The following is a 23,448-nucleotide window of genomic DNA, read 5'->3' as shown; positions in this document are numbered from 1 at the left end:
TAACACCCATGTTCACATCCTTAATAACACCACTAAAACAATTTATTCTAGTAAGCATGTTTTGTAGAAGCATTGTGTTAGTTTTTGTTGAATGTAATCACACTTACTTTACTAGAGGTAGTTGATAATATGTATGCTCTACATTTTTGTTTATTAACATTCTGGATTTATTGCAGGACTTGCACTGTATGCTGCCTCCGTATTTTGCCTAATGTAGATACATGTTTTTGAATTGTTTTTTTAACTAAATAAGTTAGTGTGTATCTGATCATAATTTAGTAGACAGTTTTAACATGATAGGTACTACTTTCAATCAATTTTTAAAACTAATACGTTTTTACCCTGGAGATAGAGGTGATCTAAAATTCTATCCTATTTACAGGAAATATCATCTACAGTGGTCACGAAAGAGCTGCCAACTGGGCTTCAACAAGCATCCAGAGATGACAGAGATTCAAGTTTGGAACCTTTTCCTTTCGAACCAGAGGCTCCTCGTACTGTGTCAAAGCGAGTTCCAAAAGCTCCTCCACCTCCAAGTCCTTCAAAGTTTGTTAAGGGTGAACTCCGTGAAAGTGATTACGAGAGTGACTATGAGGGTAGAATCCCTGCTAAGTGGCGTCCAGCTGATTCTGATGCCGAAGAACCCACGTATCGTCCTGTCAGACCTATACTAACCCCACGTGCCAGCTCTCGTGCCTCTGCAGGTGGACGTACACCGACACCGCCAACTGAATTTGATAACCCTCCACAAACTGGGGGACCACCAAGACCAAAATTTGAGCCTATAGAAAAACTAAATCAATCTATCAAATCTGACAAAACTTCTAAGTCATCAGAAAAAGTTCAAGTGATATTTAAACCAAAACCTGTGACACCCAAAACTGTGGCGCCAATGGAAGTGATTACTGCAACACCTGCTGTAAAAACTACTGAACGTGTTGTACTGGAACCGGGGTCCCCTCCTGAGATAGGTTACATTCCACCACCCAGAACTGGGCAAAAAGTGAGTAAGTCAATCTTCCAGAATGCAACGCAGACTGAAACTTCCAAGGTTATGAACTTTGCTGAAGAGACAGAGACCAGCCGGCGTGTTATGAGCTTGCAACAAACCACAAGAGTGATAAAATTTGGTGAAGATGACAGAAAAAAGCCTGAACCTAAATTAGAACCTTTCCCTTTCAGGCCAGATCCAGAAAGGCCTAGGCGTAGCAGTGCTCCTCCTCCCCCTAAACCTAAAAAGTTTTTTCCTGGTGAATTTCGTGAAAGTGATTATGAAAGTGACTACGAGGGACGCATTAAACCAAAATGGACACCAGCAAACAGTGATACCGATGAACCAAAGTATCGTAGGGTTAGGCCTCCACAAGTGACACGATCTGTGAGTGTCCCGGGTAAATCGTTGACTCAAGTTCCAACACCAATGGAATTTGACACTCAGCAGCCATATATTCCATCACCATCTGAGTCTCCATGCTCAACACTGGAAAGACAGTCAAAAACTAGTGCACAAAAACTTCAGTTTGAAACAGAGCAAAGAAGATTAAGGAGAGTGGAAGAAATGAAAAAAAGATTTAGTGTAACTCCACCATCTACTACAACTGTGAAGAGGGCAACCAGCCTCCAGGATCTTGGCATCAAGCCAGGAGAACCACCGGAATATGGCTTTATTAGCCCAAGCACTGCTACCAGTAAGTTTTACAAAAATCAGCAATATCTTTTATGTGAACAGCACTTCACCATGTATCTAATACTTTAGCTGTTGGTAATTTGAAGTTTCTCTTAATGATCACTCAGATCATTTGTTCTTTACTATTCTTATTGTTGTAGTTAATTATTTCAAGTGTATATGTACCACAACATTAGTTAATGCCATAATTTGTTATGGGCCATATGGTAAGTAATTAAATTCTGCTACACCCTTTACTGTATTTATTGTCTACATTCACTTATTGATGACAATTTAAATATGTGATATGCAATTTTCTCCTTATGTTACAATTTTCATCTGTATCAATTAAAACATGCAATTGGCTTGTCATTAAAAGGTAGGTGTGTATGTTTGTGTCTGGGGCTGGGGAGGGGGGACTGGGTGAGTGGCTGGGAGTGCCTGTGTATGTGGGTATGTGGGCACGCATGTATGCATTCACAAGCATGTACCACTACATGTTAGAGTAAGTTCCTACATGCAGACGTGTCAACTTTTCTTCAAATCTTACAATGTCTCTGTTGCTTGTCATACAGCTGAGCACAAGAAATATTAGTCTCTGTTTTTAATTTTATTTTCTTTAATGTCAAACATGTTTATTATCTGAGAGTGATTCAGATTCCCCACTCAGGCTGAGGAACGATAGGGAGAACACAACAGATAGTTGGGCCCCAGTGAAAGCAGTGGCTTGCACCCATGTGAGGCACGGCAAGCACATAAGGTGGCACCAGTCTTGGACACTAAATACCGCAGCCTGTCTAATATTAGCCAGTTTCCCGTTAGTCAATGAATCCTTTGGTTATACGCCATTTGGTAGTAAAGTTTTTACCTTCCTCATTCATGTTTGTGATCTGGATTGCTCCCTGGATTCTTGTATATGCTGAAGACAACTTTACGATGCTCTGTACTTGCCGTAATTTATCTCTGGAACCGCTTGTTTTGTTCTGCCAGTCTCTATGTGACCACCAGTATAAGTTATCATAAAACTGTGTTCTGCCTGAGCAGAGTAGGACAGGAGAGTATGGAAATGAAGAATATACCAGCTAATCCATGCAACAGTTGCCCAGAATGCATAGAGAAGCCGTAAAGTGCATAGGCCCAGCCTTACAAGTGGCCGACATCCAGTTTGTATCAAGCCTTTCTCTTGCAACAGGTATATTGTAACTGTAATGACCCTGTGGCAGCAGGGGAACACACATTTAAAAGTATATTGAAATCTGCAAGCTTTAGGAACCAGTGGCTCCTTATTCTGGTGAAAGAATTGAAGGGGAAGGAAGAGGGATGAAGGAAAAGAACTGGTGACTTTTAGGAAATGGGAAGAGTTACATTATATATCTTCAAATATTGTTTATTTTTGTTGCTATGTATTGATCCTGCTTCTATCTTTGGTATTTCTGTGGTTTCTACAGGGCTTCATCTTGTGTTGCTGGTTATTGTATGGCTCACAAACTGTTAGCAAATTGGCCACCTCAACCTGATGCAAACAGTGGTTAGTGTCGATTGTGGCATATCTCCACCAAATGGATACAGGCTCCGTGAATTCAATATCTGAGTCTATGGAACACAAGACTTGTGGCCAGCAAACAGACTGAACAATGCTTTTGAATTCTTTTCCATTTACACTCAAAATCTTCATCCTCATCACTGAATATTTAATGCAATTTGTATCTTGTCACTGTAGCTAAGCAAAAATATCTTCCTACCTTTCTTCACATTCCTTGTAAAACCTGTAAGCATAGTTGCTATCACAGCCTTATGATCACTGACACCTCCCTCTACCTTAACTGATTCAAGAAGTTCAGATCTGCTTGTAGCTATTGCCAGTCTACATTTTATGTAGTCTTAAAGTCTGTTCTTCTGCTGTTGTCAATTACTTTTCTGTGCAAACTGCATAACTAATCTACTTCTTTCAGTATCACATTTTCTACTCTAAATCCCCCAGCAGCACTTGATTTAATTCAGCTACATTCCATTACCTTTGTTTTACATTTATTTATGTTCAGCTACAACCTGTTTTCAAGACACTGTCCATACTTTTCAACTTTAGTATCTATGGCAGAATTATAGTGCCATTGGTTAACCTTTAAATTTTTATTTCTTCCATCTGAACTTTAATTACTTTTCATAATTTCTCTTTGAATAACATGGGGAATAGGCTACATTGCTGTCATAGTATCTCCTCAACCACTCTCTTTGTTTCATGTCTTTCAAGGTCGTAAGTAAAAACTTATGCTGGGTACAGGATGGTGATGGGTTGAGAGGACGTCTTGGAGAGTTGATTCTCGCATCTAGAGCTCAAAAAACCTGGCACTTGGTGAGATAATCCAAGTTAACTCCAGATATAGCAGACTTTAAAATCTCTTGAGTCACACTGTAGAGTAGACTGAGCAACATTGTGCTTGATGTCCCCAAGATGACCGTTGATTATTTTTGTTAACATGTTCTATCCAGTCTCTCCAGGTTACTTGTATAATTTCTTCACCAAGCAAGTTGACAAAACACTTAAGCTGTTGTGGAGAAGTGGAGTTTAAAATAGCTGAGAGGTTGTTTCGAAAAGTCATTGTCAATTTTCTTTCCTGTCCTTATCATGTTTGAGCTTTATCTCTGAAAATATCATCATTGATTGAAAATTTAACCGTATTATTTTTTTCCTATATTTCTGCCAGTTTGATTGTCATTGTCACCAGGTACAAAGGCAAGAAATGAAGCCTTGTTAGCTGGTAAATGAATGGTGTAGTTTTTTGAGTGGCTTTGATGTATGAATTTCCTGTGGAGGGCTGCAGTAAATAGTATTAAGCAGGCATATAGAACAGGTTGTACAATGAGAGTGGCTGCAAGGGTAGGATCTTTCAGATAGGAATGGTACTCGGGGGATGTCATGATGTTTGAGAAGATATTTTGAAAGTAAAGAAGATGTCACAAGGTAGACCTAGGCAGATCTGGTTAGTTTGTGGAGGATATTGGTTAGGAGTGATCTTTTCTGGACTTGAGAAAGTCGTAGACTTGACAGAGTAATTGATTCAGCTGTTCATGGCCTTGTTGGAACTGGGAAACTTAGACTTGAGTTATTAGGAAGTAACGAGAGGAAATTGTGCAAGAGATTATTGGTGTAAGTTTTTAGGAATTTTGTGTTCAAATAGGTTTGTTTATTAGTATGACCTGTGTACTTCTGAAGGGTAACTGGTAAAGGTGTGGAAAATATCTTATCTGTCACAAAGGTTGCTAGGCATGCTTTACAACTCTAGTGATTTATTTTGTTTGTGGAAATGATTTCCACTACACTGAGTGCCCTGCTTCACTCTTTCACACTATTAATTAAAGCATTTATTCCAAAGCTCTCCTCAAAATAGGGAATAGCAATAATTATACACTAGTAGGAGATCTTCATCTGTAAAAAATTACCTCCTTTCTTCACCCGTGGCAGTGTCCAATGGAGTGGTATTGAGATTGCACCAAGGTTTTCTGTGCTGAAATTCTCCTTTTGTGTATCAGAATTTTCGAACAGAGATAGGTGCTTACTCATCTTGAAACACTATGTATGATTTTGTAATTTTGTTGGAACATTGCAGCAATAAATTACAGTTTTATCACATTTACTATTTTATTTGCTTAGGATGATGTGCCACCATTGATTCTTTTAATATTTCTTTGTACCAGTGAATTTGATGCGCCATTTGTTCTTCATTTAAGATGTGGTGTCCACAAAAAGCAGCGCATTCCTACTTTCATATAATCGTACTGAAGGCTTCAAATTATTGGTACCACACACACACACACACACACACACACACACACATAAACTATCACTCACAGTGTTTGTTTGTGTAACATCACAAAAAATACATACGTAAATACTGCAATTGACAACAAGAATAAATTCTCGAAACATGTTTTGCTCAGCATAAAGAAAATTTTTAACTGGCACTAAAAACATTTGAGCAATGCAAAGTGAATGACGATGTCAACTAGCGCTCCAAGTGGCTATACACTAAAACGTGCTAAATATGGTTTGACAAAGGTGTCACGATGATCACATCGAAAAACTGCGTTTGCACAGTAGAGGCAGTTTGGAAATGGTTGTGATTGGTCATGATATCTTCATTTGAATGATCCTACAGCAGTTTCTCCAATCAGCCACCACACCAAGTAGATCTTGGCAGCGGCCAGAGATATGGCACAAATTGTTCCAACTTTTACATGTTTACTGGTTCAAATCTGTGAGTGGAGTGGCCTGGTGTCAAGAAACTTAACCATGTAATATTTGTAAACACTACTTGATGGCCAACATCGTGTCAGCATCATTTTTTTGTAATGCATAAATCATGGGAAAATTATAAATATGTTGATGCAAAATTGGGTGGAAATTAACATTGTGGGCATAGGAAATACGACGGGACCGATAAAAAATGTTGTATACAGTGGGAAAACATTAATTCTGGGAATGTTAAAGCAAGGATATACTGTAGCTGCCAATAAGTCTTAGCTTGACAGACGAACAACTTCTGTGAGTGTTGGTCATTCTGCATCAATTTTTTTGGCAAATACTGACTTGGAATAAAGGTGCAACCCTAAACAGTATCGCCAACTAAGCAACAGATCATTCAGAAAGAAGACGCTGCAACACAACATCATTCAGCTGTCAGAGATTCTTTGGTCCTACTCTATGGTCCTCGTGATGGAGAAAGATAGCACATGGTGTTTCTTCGTTGATTACCAATGGCTGAACTAAATAACCACACATGATGTCTACTCATTGGCACAAATTGGTGATAACTTGAACTACTTCAATGACGTGAAGTCATCTTCCACTATGGATATGCAGATTGAGAGTGATGAGGGTGACCTAGAAAAGACTGCTTTCATAACACCTGATGGCTTTTATGGGTTCAAAGTAATGCTGTTTGCTCTGTGCAACACTCCGGCCACATTTGAACACTTTATGGACAACCTGCTTCAACATTTTATATGGATGATGTACCTTTGCTATCTGGACAACATCTCTTTCTCTAAGACATTTGGAGAGCATCTAAGCCACTTGACAATTGTGTTGAAATATTTCCATATATCTGAAAATGTGCCTCTTCATTACCAAAAAAATAAAAACCTTGAACAACTAGTTAATGGAAATATTCTGCCATGATCTGGAAACAGTAAGAACTTGATACAGAAAAAGTAAGAGCCATAACAAGTTTTCCAACTTCTCAGCATATTTAATGTGAGAGGTTTTCTTGGAATGTACTCCTACTATGCACAGTTCATAAAGGATTTTATTTGCAAGGAATGGGCACTACAAGAACTGCTGCCAGGAGGTACCAAATTCTCCTGGAATGAGGAGCAAGAAAACAGCAAACAGCTCATCATCGAAATGAAGAAGCAAGACAACTAGCATGCAAGTGGATGTTTAATATCTGGGATAAGGGACATGACTTACAGTCTAGTTCATCTACTGTATATATTTACACCTGTGCAGAAGGTCAGGCTATCAGAAAAAAATGTTAAAGCACTCCTTTGGCATGTGCTAAATCCAGTGTTGCTTGTGAGACATTGTGTTTGAAGTTGAGGACGATGACTGTACATTAGAAAGACAAAGAACAGAGACACATTCCATGTCCTTTTCATGTTATATGCTTAGCAACAGGAAGGGTTTCTTATAAAAGAAATGTGAACATGTGCTGATGATTGCAGTGCCTTGGCAGAAGCAATTAAATCAGAACATTGCAGCAAGCATGATGATATGACAACACATCCACAATCTCGGGATTTACCAGCACCACCATATGAAAGACCTCTGACTAGATCCAGATCCAAGAAGCTATAGTCCACTCCAAAATTTGTTTTACGACCAAGGAGACACAGTTCAAATCATCCACCATTGTGTAATGTTGGCTGGCAATTCGTGGCTCACTGCTTTGAGTCCCACCTCCTGCAATTGTTTGTCGCCAAACATTTGTGATTTCTGGAATGTTTTGGATTTTTTGGTGGAATATTTTCACTTGTTAGATCATTTTATCTGCACATAGCCAGGATCAGTGTCTGGTGAGGGAAACTGTTCATCTCTATGTGTACTTTTGTTTGTGCTCAATAAATATTTTGTTTCCCAATCTCTCAAATAGTTTTTCACAGATTTATGTGTAGTCATTTCACATTTTTATTCTTATGTTTCCTGTGTTGGATTTCAATTTTGTATTTTACATTTTCACTTCCAGTTGTTACTTCTTAAGTTTATCTCCATTTCTTACAGTGTTTACCCCAGTTATCATTCTCAATGTCATTATATTCATTTCCACTTCCTACAGCTGCATTTGATTTCTGGTGGATAGCTTCTCCAGCAACCCACATTAATTCAAAAGAACATATCTATCCTTAGAAAATCTCAGCCTGACAACCTATTCCTGAAAAGCTGCTGGAATCCTCACCAATGAAAGCCAACCAGTATTACATAAAGGCCTTGAAGTCTCCAAATTCTGTCTGCTTCTTCCTCTGGATTCTCCTATTATGCAAGTCCGATTTCTTACAGCTCCCAAATTGTACTTCTAACTCTCTAGTGACTGGTAGAACACACTTAAACATCAAATCCCAGAGTGTGTCCTTCCATTATTTGTATACCATCCAGTACTTTTCCAGCACCATAACAATGTGCAGTTGGTTGTAATATTGTCCAGAATCTTCTTCACCATCCCTTGGTACATACACTGAATTCAGAGTGATAGCTGCTCTGTCCAGTAAAGGCTGATGGTATAATTCTTTCACTGAGGTAGTCATAAATTTAATTTGTATATTCCAATTTTTGTCTGCCATTAGACCTATGCTCTTTACAGACCAGTCTTTTTGGGAAGTGCCCCAATATATCACAATGACATGTCCTTTATTCCCAGTGCCTTCCTCCTAATTTCAGTTATAGTTGAAATATTGATTTTCCTTAGCTACATGTGTTTTGGAAGTAATTTTCTTTTACTATTTAGCCCTTTAACATTCCAAATGACAAATATAAGTACATTAAAAATTCCATATTCCTTTTTACACCTTTAGTCAGCATATAGATACATCAAATCCTACGCCTGAAGCATAATTGGTGTTTGTGACTAGGATGTTTACTGTTATGAGGATACTGGCCTCTTGATACATTAGGCAGGTGGAGGGGGCCACCAACCCTATTCTTTTCTTGTAGTTGTGTTCCTTGCTTAGGAGACCAGTTTTCAAAATTTTTCGAAATATTCAGTTTTATTTTTGTAATTTCTTCTTGTAGTACTTCCATTTATTTGTTTTCTGTTTTTGTACCTTTTTGTGCCCATGTGTGTGTTGTGTGAGGGGGGGGGGGGATGTGTTAACATTTTCAAGCTTAAACCACTGCCCCAAGAGAATGCTGTAATATTTGCACCATTGTTAGACTAATTATATTGTCTAATGTTTCATAACACCTTTGTTACATTTAGGTTTAGATAAATCAATAGAGATTTAATCTAACATTGAAGCCACTGTCAATTTATGATGTTTCTCTTGTGTCTTTGCTGCTGACCATTGAGCATGTTCATATATGTTGATACAGAAATGGTTTGGTGGTTGAGAGAGAGCAGACTGAACTTGTTTTCTGTTTCAAAATGCTGTTGACACTGGATGAAATATTAGTGTACATACTGTATGCTTATAACTCAAAAGTACTAGTCTAATATGTGAATGATGTCATTTTGCTTTAGGCTGCTAAGCAGAATGATTTCATTGGAAAATTTCACTAAGGCTGTCAACCCAGTGCTCATCAAAATTGTAGTCTAATATGTGTCAGTCCCTCATCAAAATTCTGGTCCTTTATGTGTCAGTTCTTCTAATTGAATGTTGTACACAGTCTGGAAAACTGTAGTTAATAGTAATTTCTGATGCAGTACTCGAAGCCTTTTGGTACACACAAACTATCCTACTGCTCTCATCAGGTGACTCCTGCATCTGTTCCTCCTTACACAGCTTGCATGTTTCATACTGATTACTGACACTAATAATGATGACAAGTTAAACCCATTATAACATTCTCCATTCTTGTGAAAGATGTCAAGATGTTAAACATGTGGAGAGCTTCTTTAGCCAGAACAAGCAGTTAGGTACCCGTAATGAATGATATGATTACTGAGACGACTATTTTTTCAGTCATATATCACAGTTTGAATTATAAAATATCACCATTCAGTGTATGATGTGACTTACTGAGACCTTTGTGACTACCATAATGTTATAAGAAACCAAACACAAAAAGACGTTACACTGTGAACAGGCTGTTAACGTAATTTTATTTCCAGCATATGGGGCAATTATAGTTGATGTGCTGCAGCATTTGACCAAGGACTTATTACTGTTTGTGTTGCTCTGTTTTAATAACCTCCTACATTATTTTAAGCAGAAGATAAATTTAATCCTTTTTCTGGAAGAAAAAGTGTCTGATGTAAACCAAACAGAGACACACATCTTCAGAGATAATTTAGTAAATTCTATTTTTATGAAAGTCATTATCAGGTCTGATATGAAATGATTAACCTTAAACTTTGGAAAAGTACTCAACTCATGCAGTTTTATAAGGTCAAAATTGTCCACTTATAATTAATTTATTGAACTAATAAGAAATAATAAGTTCTTAGGTATGCTTAATGATGACAATTGAAAAACTTTGTGTACAAGTCCTAAAATGTTTATATTGAGCTATTTTTGCTGCGAGAATAACTTTCTGCTACGAAAATGTGGAAATCAGCAATAATTTAATATTTCTGTGCAAATGTCTGCCACACTGGAGAGGTGTTTTCTATTCAGATAGAAGCTCTTCCTCCTTAACAATTCCTTTGCTGGTGAGGACATATTGAAGAGAAATAAGTAATGCATTGCAAGGCTGTAAATGGCTAACTTGTAGCCATTCAATTGCACTGAATCTTTTAAAGAGAATGGTCAGTTGACACTTTCTGTATCATAATGTTTATTGTGAATGTGGTATTTGAAACATGTAACTAACTAAAATGAACTAACAGTTAGTGTATGTTTGAGCATAATGGAGTTTTTCATTTGCTTAGTCATAAACTTTTGAGATTCATGTAAATGTAAAAAATTATACTACAGATAACAATTCAGTTGAGAGCTGCAAAAATCAAAATAACTCAGTCTCTTATTTGTTTGGATATTGCCACTCTTTCATTTTCCGCCATGTAGTATGTGCTGTATTATAGAAAACCGTTACAGTTGTAAAAGCGATAAATGAAAGACTGTGTGCATTAATTTTGTTGGAAACAACATGCTCTGGAATGCACATGATCTATAGTGTAAGTTAGTATCATAGAGCTAATTTTCAGTATTTACTTCTTCCAGATATTGCATCAAAACACATGAGTGAAATGACAAGCACATTTAAGTCCAGAACACAAAAGTTTGTGGACGATATCATAACAGATATGAAAGTGACTAAACCAGACAAGTCTATCCTGAAACCAGCTACACCTGCTGTCACAAATGGTGATAAAGAGCCCCAGGCATATAGAGAAGAGTCCAGAGCATCCCAGTATGGTAAGACAATGCTTACCTCCCCCTTTCTTCTCGTTTCACCCGCTCCCCCTGTTATAACTCAAAATTTGAAATGCTTAAAATACAATTTGATTGTGTATTTATAATAATTTTAGACATAATTTCATAATCAATTTCATTGGCCAGTTTTACAAATTTAGTATTTAAAATATACTCTACATCAGAATTTTTAAAAGAAATACACTGATACAACAAACGTCACGGGATAGGCACCTAATATCGCGTGGGGCCCCCCTGCGGATTGCAGTGACACACCATGGAAGTGAGTGTACAAGTCCCTGGTACTACTCCGGAAACAGTTGACAACAAATTGTTTGCAGAGCAGCAGCCAGTTCTGGTCGGTTTGTGGCTGCAGGATCCATGACACGGAGCCTGCCTTCCATGACTTTCCGGATATCCTCAATGGGGTTCACATCTGGGCTCCAGGGTGGTCTTCTCTGTCTTTGAACCTCCCCTGCATGTTGCTGGAACCATTCCTGGGTGACGTGTGGGCGGTGTGGCAACGCATTATCATCTTGAAACACTGCAGAACTGTCAGGATGATGGAAGGTGAAAAATGGGTGGAGATGGTCCCCCAGGAGCTCAGCATACAATGGACCATTCAAAGTCCCTTCCAGAAGAACGAGGGGCCCCATTCCATAATAGAAAAATGTACCCCAGAGAATAACAGAGACACCACTGCCTTGGCCTGCACCTTCTTGGCAGGCAGGATCAATCGATCCATTTGGTCTGCACCATACACTGAGCCTCCCATGTGCAGTGCCAGCTCCCATACCCCAAGGAACGCATGTTCCTTCCTCTAGGAGACGTGTGTAGCATTTCCTGTGTTGAATTGAGCCATGATTCATTGCACTGTTGCCTTTCTGTCCTTATTGATGATCCCTCTCAGATTTCAACGGTCATTGTCATCAAGGGTGGCTAGACAGCCAGTAGTTCATCTGTGGTGGACTGTGACACTCTCATTCACCCATTCACAACACACCCTGGACATGGCTGAATGTGTGAAACCAAATTCCTGCACCACTGCCGAAATAGAAATTCCGACCCATCGGGCACCGACCACCATGCCCGGCTCACGACAGTGTTTCATGTTACACAAACCACTTGTACAATCACTTCTCATAAGATCTCCTATATGACTGCAATTGGCAGGGCAGTGTGGTGCGCATACAACACACCAGTGTCATCTTTGCACCACTATTCCACATCAGTGTATTACTAGTGTTTATCTTAAGTGTCTTTGTATCAAAAGAAAAATTCACTTGACAAAACCACAAAATTACAAACAGACTGAATGACTGGCCACTATTTTCCTGGAGGAGATGAGATTCCAGCACTGCCAATAGACATGTATGAAAATGTAAATGCTAATCTTGGCTCACAGAAGTATTAGTTCCTGCCTCAGGAGTAAAAGAGGGATACTTTAGAGAAAGTTCGAAAGGAGTGGCAAACTGCTCGGAGCTTAGGTTGAGCGAGAGTCACATTTTGCGAGCTTGGAGGGAACTGTAACATATTGCAAGTAATATGCTGTGGCATCACACAGAAGACTTTTATGGAAAAAATTATGAAAAGGTACAGAAACTGATAAACAATAGAAAATATGACTGCAAGATGATAGTTGGGGATTTTAATTCATTAGAAACTGAAAAATGGAACTAAAATGAAAATGACTACATTGTATTAAAATAATAAAGAAATTGTGCAGCACTAATGATCCTCAAGCACTTATTTACAAATGATCATAAACTCATAAGATGGAGGCAGGAAATAAAAAATGTTGATCCTGAGAATTTATTTATGAATAGGAAAGTACAGTAGATTCAGTTAAATTATCAAAGAAAGGTTACACAGATGTAGACAAGTGAGGCAATTATTTAGCAAGGATATTTATGCCAATAACATAGAGAGAGAGAGAGAGAGAGAGAGGGAGAGAGAGTGAGAGAGAGAAGGAGGGAGGGAAAAAATGAAAATGAAATCTCAGCTGGAACAATCAGCTACACAAGAATGGGCAATAGTTAATAACGAAGATTATTACATTTTTGAATTAAGTATATAAGCCAAGTGAGGTACTAAGAAAGGAAATGCTCTAGGATATGAAGATATTCCAAAGAAATTATTAAGCTATAATTGTTCTGCATCACAAACAGAAAGACTAACAATAGACCTGTCAGATTTCTCTCCAAAATATATGAGATGTTCAATAAGATTATGTGCGGAACTAGTACTTGGTTAAGGGGTGACTAGACACTTAAACAACAACAACAACAACAACAAACAATGGGATTAGCATTGCCAGAGCTTAACAAACAGCCTCTAGTCCTCTAATGTTACATCAATGCCCATTCCCAACTGGCCATGGTTGATTGGCTAATGGAGATGGGTGCCTTCAATAAATGCTTTCACAACAATACTTATTTATGTAATTTATTAATAATAGCTCACTGAAAAACAAGTCTTAAAAGATTTCATAGAAAGACTGGTTAAATAACTTTTCCTTTGATTAATCAGGTAATAAATTATCAACCAGTCACAGTAGCAAACAACATCACTTCCAAATAAAAACTCACAGAATCGTAGTGGTATAAAGGTACCTTACAAACTTCAAAATTCACTTTCATGTAACACACAGATATAAAAATATATCCAAAACTCACTGTTAGCATATTTGTCAATTGGCAGTATTTATAACCCGCTGAACTACAGCACAGAACTGACAATTTCAAATCTGTCCAATGAGTAATCCTGATAACAGAAAATCGTGTTCACAAATAAGAAATATAATAACTTTATGACAATGCCAATCCAGCATTGGGCACACTTTTACACAATCGTAAATTCCGTTGAAAAGTGATAGTTACTGCTCAATCTCCACTTAGTTAAGTAAACTAACACCGTAGAAGTCACTGAAGGTCAATACACATACCATATTCCACTGCTTTCTTCTCCAATATCATGACATCCTTATTGTGGGTGAACATGCTACAGTACAGAGTGTTCAGGTTGGACCCAAACTGTCGTGTTTATCTGCCGCAGCAAAACACCTGCAAACGACATTGGCCACAGCTCGGCATAAATTGCGTCCGTACAATTGCAGAGCCCACAGCTTATCATTCCACAGCAGCGTTGAACTCCGAAGCATCTCGGTTTCACCATCAGTTCATTACCACAGAGTGCCAATATTATTAATGCACAATTCGGACCATCTGGACCCCAACACTCTGCCATTCTGTCCTTCTCACTCAGTACTCTCTAACCCTCCACTCCTTGTCGCCAGAGAGCCACTCGCCGCCAACTCGATGCCCCAATATCTCTGGCAAGGCCAATATCAACCTTAACACTCGCGGTGGGAACACAATCGTGCCAAAAATTGGCACATTACAAACAACTGAATTAAAGAAAACATTGGACATTAATCAAAAAACAAACAAGTTTGGCTTTGGATGTGGATGTAGCACAGTGCATCATTTCCAAGTCACAAACAAAATCACAGAATTGAACAGCGAGTGTGAATTACCACATTACTTGGGATTCATGTATTTTGTGAAAGAATTACCGCCGTTTCAATTAAATTTTGCTAACAGCCTTTAAGGTACAAGGTGTTGATTCAGTATATAGTGGTATACTAAATAATACGTACATCAGTGCTATAGATCCATCACAGTAGTGAGATATTTTGATTTGAAGAGGGATCATTTAGGGAGATACCATATCACAAAAGCTATTCCCAGTGGCTTTTGGGGAAGAATTTAGATTCCCAAACTGGAAAAATGAAGATGGAACATGTGTTCTTTGATAATAGTTGATGACCTTGTACTGTTTGTGTTAAGTGCAAATAAACTTCTACTACTAATGAAAGAAGTTAAAGGAACAAGTCTTAAAGTAGACCTGAAAATAATTGATAACACCAAAATTATCTACAGTGGGTACACAAATTTTTACACATTAACAATGTAATGAAAGAACCAGGTGATGGGTGTTGATATTTAGAGTAGTGGAAAACAATGACTGTGAGGACTGCACAGTAAATAATCTGAATAGTGTAAATGACCTGTAGTGCTTTTAGCAAACTAAGCAGAGCTTTAAAAATTAAGTTTACTGTGTGTCTGAAATTGCCAGTTTTGACAGGCAGTGAGACATGAACTTTTAATGTAAAAAATGTCCAAAAATTTGGGGTTACTTGGTGACTGGCTGACTTACTGAAGTGGATGATGTATTTGTATCTATTCTATAATGAAAATGCAATGAAGGTGAGTGGACTTTGTAACCAGGGAGTCATTGATAGATTGACAAAGGAAGCTCTCGCTGGATTCGGAGAGAGAGAGAGAGAGAGAGAGAGAGAGAGAGAGAGAGAGAGAGAGAGAGAGAATGTTATGGAAGGTGGGTATATGACATTAGAAAACATAAGGGACCAACACTGATGTGTTTAACTGAAGATTTTAAATAAATGTTCATGTCTGTTAACCCCACCCAATGAAAGATAGCTAAGAACTTTCTTTTCCTCAGTATAAACTGAGTGCCTAAGAGGAATTATTACAGTTAAGCTTCCAGAACAGGATAATATCGAAGTCTTTCTCCAAGTGAAAACGGTTTTTTGCCATTTATGAGACTCTTGACAGGGCATCCAACCTTGACCTAATCTCTCTCTCTCTCTCTCTCTCTCTCTCTCTCTCTCTCTCTCTCTCTCACACACACACACACACACACACACACACACACACACACACACACACACTTGCAAGCTTTTGGTGCAAGTAGCTCTGTCTTCTCGCAAACTGGTTGAAGGTGAAGGAACTGGGTGAAGGGAAAGGACTGGTTAGGTTTAGGAAAAGGGGTAGAGTTCAGGAAAGTCACCGAGAACTTCAGGTCAGGGAAGACTTACCGGACATGGTGAGAAGGAAAGACTGCACCGGAAGGAATTTGAAAAACTGAGAGCTTAAACCTGGAAGATAGAGTAATGTGCAAGATGAAGATTACTGCCAAAACATTGTGCATGAGTTAGTAAGAACGAAAAGCTAGATGTGTTGTATGTGAAAGACTTCCCTCATATATTACAGACTCCAACCATTTCCTGGATCAATGCCAGTCTCATTCGCACCACATACCTTGCTTGTCATCATTGATGCCAGCTCCCTCTGTATCAACATCCCCCTTGTATGTGGTCTGTCTGCTGCTGAACATTTCCTAAGTCACCACCCATATGATTCTGAACCTATGACATCCTTCCTGCTCACATTAACCAGTTTTGTACTTACCCATGTCTACTTTGCCTTTGAGGAGCAGACATAATAACAGATCAGGGATACAGCCATTGGTACCATGATGGCTCCGTCCCATGTCAACCTTTTCATGGGTTGCTTGGAAGGGGTCTTACCTGGGATCCATAAGCCTTCAGCACCTGGTTTGGGTTTGGTACATTGAAGACTTCTTTGTCATCTGGACTCATGAAGAGATTGACCTGTTTAAGTTCGTGGAACCTATAAATACATTCTCCCAATTAAATTTCACGTAGTCCTATTCCAAATCCCTTGCCACTTTCATGACGTTGATTGTATCCTCACTGAAGGTCAGCTACACACTTCTGTCCACATTAAACCTAATAACAAATAACAGTACTACATTTTGACACGGGTTCCCGGGTTCGATTCCCGGCGGGGTCAGGGATTTTCTCTGCCTCGTGATGGCTGGGTGTTGTGTGCTGTCCTTAGGTTAGTTAGGTTTAAGTAGTTCTAAGTTCTAGGAGACTGATGACCATAGAAGTTAAGTCCCATAGTGCTCAGAGCCATTTGAACCATTTTTTTACATTTTGACAGTTGCTATCCTTTCCATGTCAAATGTTCCCTCCCATACATCCTTGGCATTTGAGACAAACATATTTGTTTGGATGCAGACACTAAGATCAAACCACCATTCTCACCTCAGTCTTCACTGGTCATAATTACCCCATGAGCGTAGTTCAAAAGCAGATTTCCTGGGCCATCATATACAGTCCTTGTACTGCTGATCCCTCCAAAAACCAACTTAGGAGATACACCACTTGTCACTCAGTATTATCCTCATCTTGAATGTATTATTAAGCTACCTTGACAAGGATATGACTTCCTAAAATCATGCCCTGACATGAGGTCTATTCTGTCAGACATCTTGGCTAGCACACCTAGAAAAGCTTTTCTTTTCCCTCCCAGTTGCATCTTATCCTTGTCAGACCCTATGCTCCTTCTGCACCCATCTCTCTACTCCATCTATAGCTTGTACTCCTGTGACTGTCCCCATTGTAAGACTTGCCCTATACACCCTCCTATCACCATATATACCAGCCCTGTAATTGGCAAAACATGTACTATCAATAGGAGAGCCACCTGTGAAATGACACACGTTGTGCACCAGCTGTTATGTAAACACTGTTCGGCCTTTTGCATCTTCATGACTACCGCCGAGTTATCAGCTGGGATGAATCGGCATACGAAGAGGGTGTATATTGGCAACACACAATATCCTTCAGAGCATCCTCTGCAATATGACAGTCATAACCTCGGCACATGTTTCATCATACGTGCCATCTGGATTCTTCACGCAGATGCCAGTTTCTCTGAACTCCACATGTGGGGAACTGGTGCTACAACATGTCCTTGGTTCTTGCCACCAACCTGACCTTAATTTTTGTTACTTTCTTCAGACTCAGTATTTCTTCACAATACCAATTGCTTTCTTCACTTCCTTTTAGTTTTCTAAATCTTTCATTTTCTGATCTGTCTGTTTCTCACCATCCCCCTCCCACCTTTATCACATAAATTCACTTAGATTTTCGCTCGTATTAACTCATGCATGATGTTTTGGCAATAATCTCTGTCTTCCATATTACCCTACCTTCCAGCTTTAAGCTCTCAGGTTTTCAAATCTCTTCCTGTGCAGTCTCCAACAATCAGTCTTTCCTTCTCACCCTGTCCAGTTAGTCTCCCCTGACCTGGGGTGTTCAATCTATTTAGGTTCTTTTAGACCAACAACTTGATCGTTCAGTTGCAATGTGAGTTCAAGAAATTTTTCTCCCACCTTGACATCCTTACCCTGCTACAATCAGAAATAAGTGAGACATTTCTGACTTTTAATTTTATTTTTGCAGCAGAGTAGTCATATAGTCACCATTTATTAATTCTGGACAATTATAGATTATTTGTTTACTGTTTACATTGGTAGATGTCCATTAGCTGTTACCATAAAGAGGACATGTCTTGAAACTACCTGGCGAATTAAAACAATGTGCTGAACCGAGACTAGAATCCAGCACCTTTGCCTTTAGCAGACAAATACCCTACCAACTGAGGTAGCTGGACACTACTCACAAGGTTTACTTCTGCTGGTACCTCTCTCTCCTAATTTGCAAACTAAGAAGTTCCTCTGAAAACTCCTTTGTTCTTGGAGCACTTGTTCTGCAAGGTATGCAGAACTTCTGTGACATTTGGAAGATAGGGGATGGAGGTAACGGTGGAAGTAAAGCTCTGAGAATGAGTTATGAGTCGTACCTCTGTAGCTCTGTCGGTAGAGCGTATGCCTGCAAAGGGTACAGGTTCGATACCGAGTGTGGCATATGGTTGTTATCTGCCAGGAAGTTTCAAATCAGTGCACATTTCATTACAGAATGAAAGTACATGTAAGATGTTCCTTCTCCGTTTTAAAACCATATGTGTTGTAATTGTTGTACTGCGCCCTCCCTGTATGCATTAATTTGTTTTGGCTATAGAATATAGCTGTTCACATACCTAAATGATTCATGGTTTCACCAGTGATGTTGTGTTATGTTATTTTTGGCATGCTTTATCACATTTGGTACTTAATAATGGAAATTGTCCTTAATTGAGTTAAAAGTCTCACTAATATTACAAACTTCAACAAAACTAATAACAAGATGGAACAAAACTAAGATACTCCTACATGAGAAGTTTTTCGGAGAAGGAAAGTCACTATACAATGTAACATTCAATTTTATCGTCAACTACTGAATTAATGTTTAGCACATCTATACATTTTTCCAAATGAAACTGTAGTAATTCCAAAATCATTTTACATTTGTGCTTAGGTACTAAACATATAGATCCTGATACAGGATTAATATACTTTAAATATGACTTTGGCTATGAGTTTGGTATTGTACTCCCTGGAGAAGGAGGAGGGAAGAAAGAAAGTCATGAACCAAAGCTGAAAGCTGCAGGAAAACAACCTGGTGACATTGATGTACCTGTAATCCATGAAAGAACAGATGGACAAAAGGAAACACAGACGCCCAAGACTGTAACACCACAGTTTCGACCACGGAAGTTTGTCCATTCTAAAGGAGTGAAATGGGATCCCGGAGCATCAGAGAGTGAGATGTCAGAAGCAGAATGCGAGTCAGGGGCTCAACGCCGCCGTCTGTTACCTCAGTCTTCTGCACTTCCAGTGCACATTCAAATTCCTGCCGGCAGTGGGAGCACGGCTGACACACCCAGCCCCGTGTCACTGTCGCCCAGCCTGCCGAGCCTTTCTCCCCACCATGTTGGGGATGCATCAGCAGGTACTCACGTCTGGTGTATGTTTTTGTGTCATACTGTGTGACGTGACCTGTGTGTGTCATTCATTGGCTTTACTTCTGTGCTCTGTGTATAGTTACATGCTTCAAGGCTAAATTTCCATTTCTCTTTCCAATTTTCCCACAACCTTTTTTGTATTTGAACTTCATTGGTTGTTAGTCAAAAGTTTCATTTCTGTTATATCTGTTTGCTTTAAATATCATTTTCACAATCAACACTTTTTAATCACATTATTGCAGTTCTCCATCATAATTTACATGTTTGAAACAACTATTTTCCGGCCTTTTAATACTTGTCGTGTCAGTTGTTTATATGTTGTTGGCATGTTGTATATTATATCTATGCTCATAATAAAACCTTCCTATAGACATTAACAGTGGTATTGTTTTACTTAATTGTTTATTTCACATCTGATTAATGTTTAGGTATGTTCTTTTTGGGTAGTGTAGTGACTTTCATTCTTTTCTATCTGTGTTACTGTGTGAGGACACAAGTATTTTCATTGTTAAATTGTGACAAAATAACACAATTTTCGGCTATACAAAATGTTGAATAGTGCAATAAAGTCTGTGTATGTTTCTGTGGTAATAAAGAGCAGCAAGCCATCTAAGTTCAACTGTTTTGCCTTAGAAAGCTGAGAATGACTGAAATGTTATCCAGTAGATTATTAAGTGTTTAACTCTTTCAGTTGTTTGCTACAATCATTAACAAATGTCACATTACACTCTTCTAACTCCAGTTTACTAAAACTCTAATGTCTTAACTGAAATTAGCAAATGTAATGCTTAAATTATAAACTAACCTACACACTATCTAGAAATAAGGATGCTTAAGTTATAAACTGACCAATGTGTTGCTTTCTTTTAGAAATATGTAAAGGTTTTTGTGGTTAATTCAGAGAAAATGAAAAATGTTTGCTCATGGAAAGAAATGAGAGAGTGTGTATATATAGCAACTAAATCAACTTTCATTTATATTCTATATACCACTGTGATATACATGGTAGATATTACTTCCCATAGTACCACATTTTAGAGTTTTGTCCCTTTCTATTCACTCATAAAGTTCAGCAAAAATTGTTGCTTAATGCCTTTAAGCATACTGTAATTAATGTAATCTAGTCTTTGTTGTCCCTACAGGAGCTGTGTGTTGGGAGCTCTAGTATATTCATAGATGCCTCAGTTAATCATGGTTCTTGTTACTTCGTAAGTAGGCTATTTTGTAAGTAGCATCTACCAGTTCAGGTTTTTCAACACTTTCATGACTCTCCCCTCTAGCTCAGACAAACTTATCACCATTCATTTTACTCTTCTTTGCATATACTCAGTATCCTCTGTCCTATTTGGAGCGGGTCCCATATGCACAGCAATATTATAGGATGGGTCTTATTAGTATTTTCTAACTATTTTACGATTGAAGGAGACCACTCACCAGAGAGCAGAAGAATTGAGTTATCGATAGACACACACAAAAGAAAGAAAACTTGCTAGCTTTCGGAGTTATCCTTTGTCGAGGTAGTGCAAAATAAACAAACACACTTACACACTCGTGCATTGACATGCCTCTGCCCCATCATGGTGCCGGACAGACTAATAGTGTCAATTTTCTTTTGCAGCAAGTGGACTGGTTGTGTTTGGGGTAGGTAAGGTGGTTTGGGTAGAGGGAGAGGGAGAGGCATGTAGTAAACAGGGAGATGGACTAGGGGCTAGCAGCTCAGGAGGAGGCAGCTAGTTTGCTGGCTAGGAATGCAGGAGGGAGGGATGGCAGGTATATGGGCTGGCACAAGTGTAGTGGCCGGTGGAAAGTGGCACACACTGAAGGTGACTTGGGGATGTGAATTGGGAGGAGGTTACAGGAGAGAAAAGAAAAACTGTCGGGTGGACGATGAAGGGACTGTGAGTTACCAGAGATTGAGGCCACAATGATTATGGAAGTAGTTAAGCTGGTGCTGAAGGGAAGGGTCCAGATGGCTAGGTTTTTGAAGTAGCCATTGAGATTGAGCATGTCTCCATGTTGCCTGGTGGACTGCTGGTAGGTAGCCATACTAGCATAAAATGCTGTGCAATGTTTGCAGCAGACTTGGTATATGACATGGTTCCAGCCACACCTCTGTCCATATTAAACCCACTAACCACCGACAGTACCAGTACCTGCATTTCAACAGCTGCTGTCCCTTCCATACCAAAAAGTCCCTCCCATATAGCCTAGCCAACCATGGACGATGTGTCTGCAGTGACAAGAACTCCCTTCACTAACATGCTGAAAGCCTCACAAAGGCCTTCATGGATAGGAAATACCCTAAAAACCAAGTCCACAAACAGATTTCCCATGCCGCATCGTCACACAATCCCAATTCTCCCAACTCCCCTCGTTACCCAGTAACACCCTAGACTGTAATGACTGAACCATGTTCTTCATGATGGGTTTGATTACTTCTCATCCTACCCTGAAATGAGGGACATCCTATCCGAGATCTTTCCAACCCCTCCTAAAGCTTTGTTCCATCGCCCACTCAACCAACATATTTATCCTAGACCATCCCTATGCTCCCAGTCCCAGTCCCTTGCCATAGGGATCATATCTCTCTGGCAGACAAAGTGCAAGGCCTGCCCAATCCATCCAAACAGCACATCTTACTCCAATCCTGTCGCAGACTTATCCTACCCCATCCGAAGCCACCTGTGATAGTAGCTATGTCATATACCAATCACTTCACAGATTTCTATATTGATGTGACAATCAACCGGCTGTCTACCAGAATGAATGGCCAACACCAAACTGTTCTGAAGAACAAAGACAACCATCTAGTGACACAACATGCGGCTGAGCACAACATGCTCAGTTTCAATGGCTGCTTCACACCCCGAGCCATCTGGATCCTCTCTTCCATCACCAGCTTCTCTTAACTACCCAGAAGAGAGTTATCCTATTACACATCCACCACTCCTGTAACCTTCCTGGCCTCGGTCTGAGGTAAACCACTGTCCCTGCACCCTCCACCCAACTGTTTCCCTTCCTCCATCCCATCGCATCTCCTAATTCACATCCCAGTGTCACCTTCAGCAAGTACCACTTTCCACCAGACACCACTATAGTGCTAGCCAATATACCTGCCACCCCTCCCTCATACGTTCTTGGCTGGCAAACCAATCGCCCACCTCCAAGCCACTAACCACCAACCCCCAGTCCCTCTCCCTGCTTCCTACCTCCATCTCCCTCTACCCACCCCATCTGACACTACACCAACCACTGGCACCATGTAACAGCTTAGGTGTGTCTATGCATGAATGTGAATGTATATGTGTATTTGTATATTTGACTCTAGCTTGTCAAAGAATAACTTCAAAAGCTAGTAAGTTTTGTTTCTTTCATGTGTGCTTACTGATAACTCAATGATTCTGCTTTTTTACTCAGTCGACAGACACACAAACAAACACAAACATACACACGAAATTCAAGCTTTCGCAACAAACTGTTGCCTCATCAGGAAAGAGGGAAGGAGAGGGAAAGACGAAAGGATGTGGGTATATATATATATATATATATATATATATATATATATATATATATATATATATATATATATATACTCCTTGTTGTTCTTCACACCACTTTCAGATCTTATTGCTATCT

At 39.2% G+C, this 23,448-nt stretch overlaps 1 protein-coding gene across 1 annotated transcript in view; it reads left to right on the top strand.

Moving 5' to 3' along the window:
* The window catches only part of LOC126259316 (titin homolog), a 951,541-nt gene that overhangs the window by 911,472 nt on the left and 16,621 nt on the right, over nt 1–23,448 (top strand). The window contains exons 45-47 of the mRNA XM_049955994.1: nt 383–1,688; nt 11,042–11,236; nt 19,326–19,799. Coding sequence (XP_049811951.1) covers nt 383–1,688; nt 11,042–11,236; nt 19,326–19,799 — 1,975 coding nt within the window. The remainder of the gene's footprint in view (nt 1–382; nt 1,689–11,041; nt 11,237–19,325; nt 19,800–23,448) is intronic.

Source organism: Schistocerca nitens, chromosome 5, assembly GCF_023898315.1.
Source record: "Schistocerca nitens isolate TAMUIC-IGC-003100 chromosome 5, iqSchNite1.1, whole genome shotgun sequence".
Classification (NCBI taxonomy): Eukaryota; Metazoa; Arthropoda; class Insecta; order Orthoptera; family Acrididae; genus Schistocerca; species Schistocerca nitens.
This window is presented reverse-complemented; position numbering and strand designations above follow the sequence as displayed.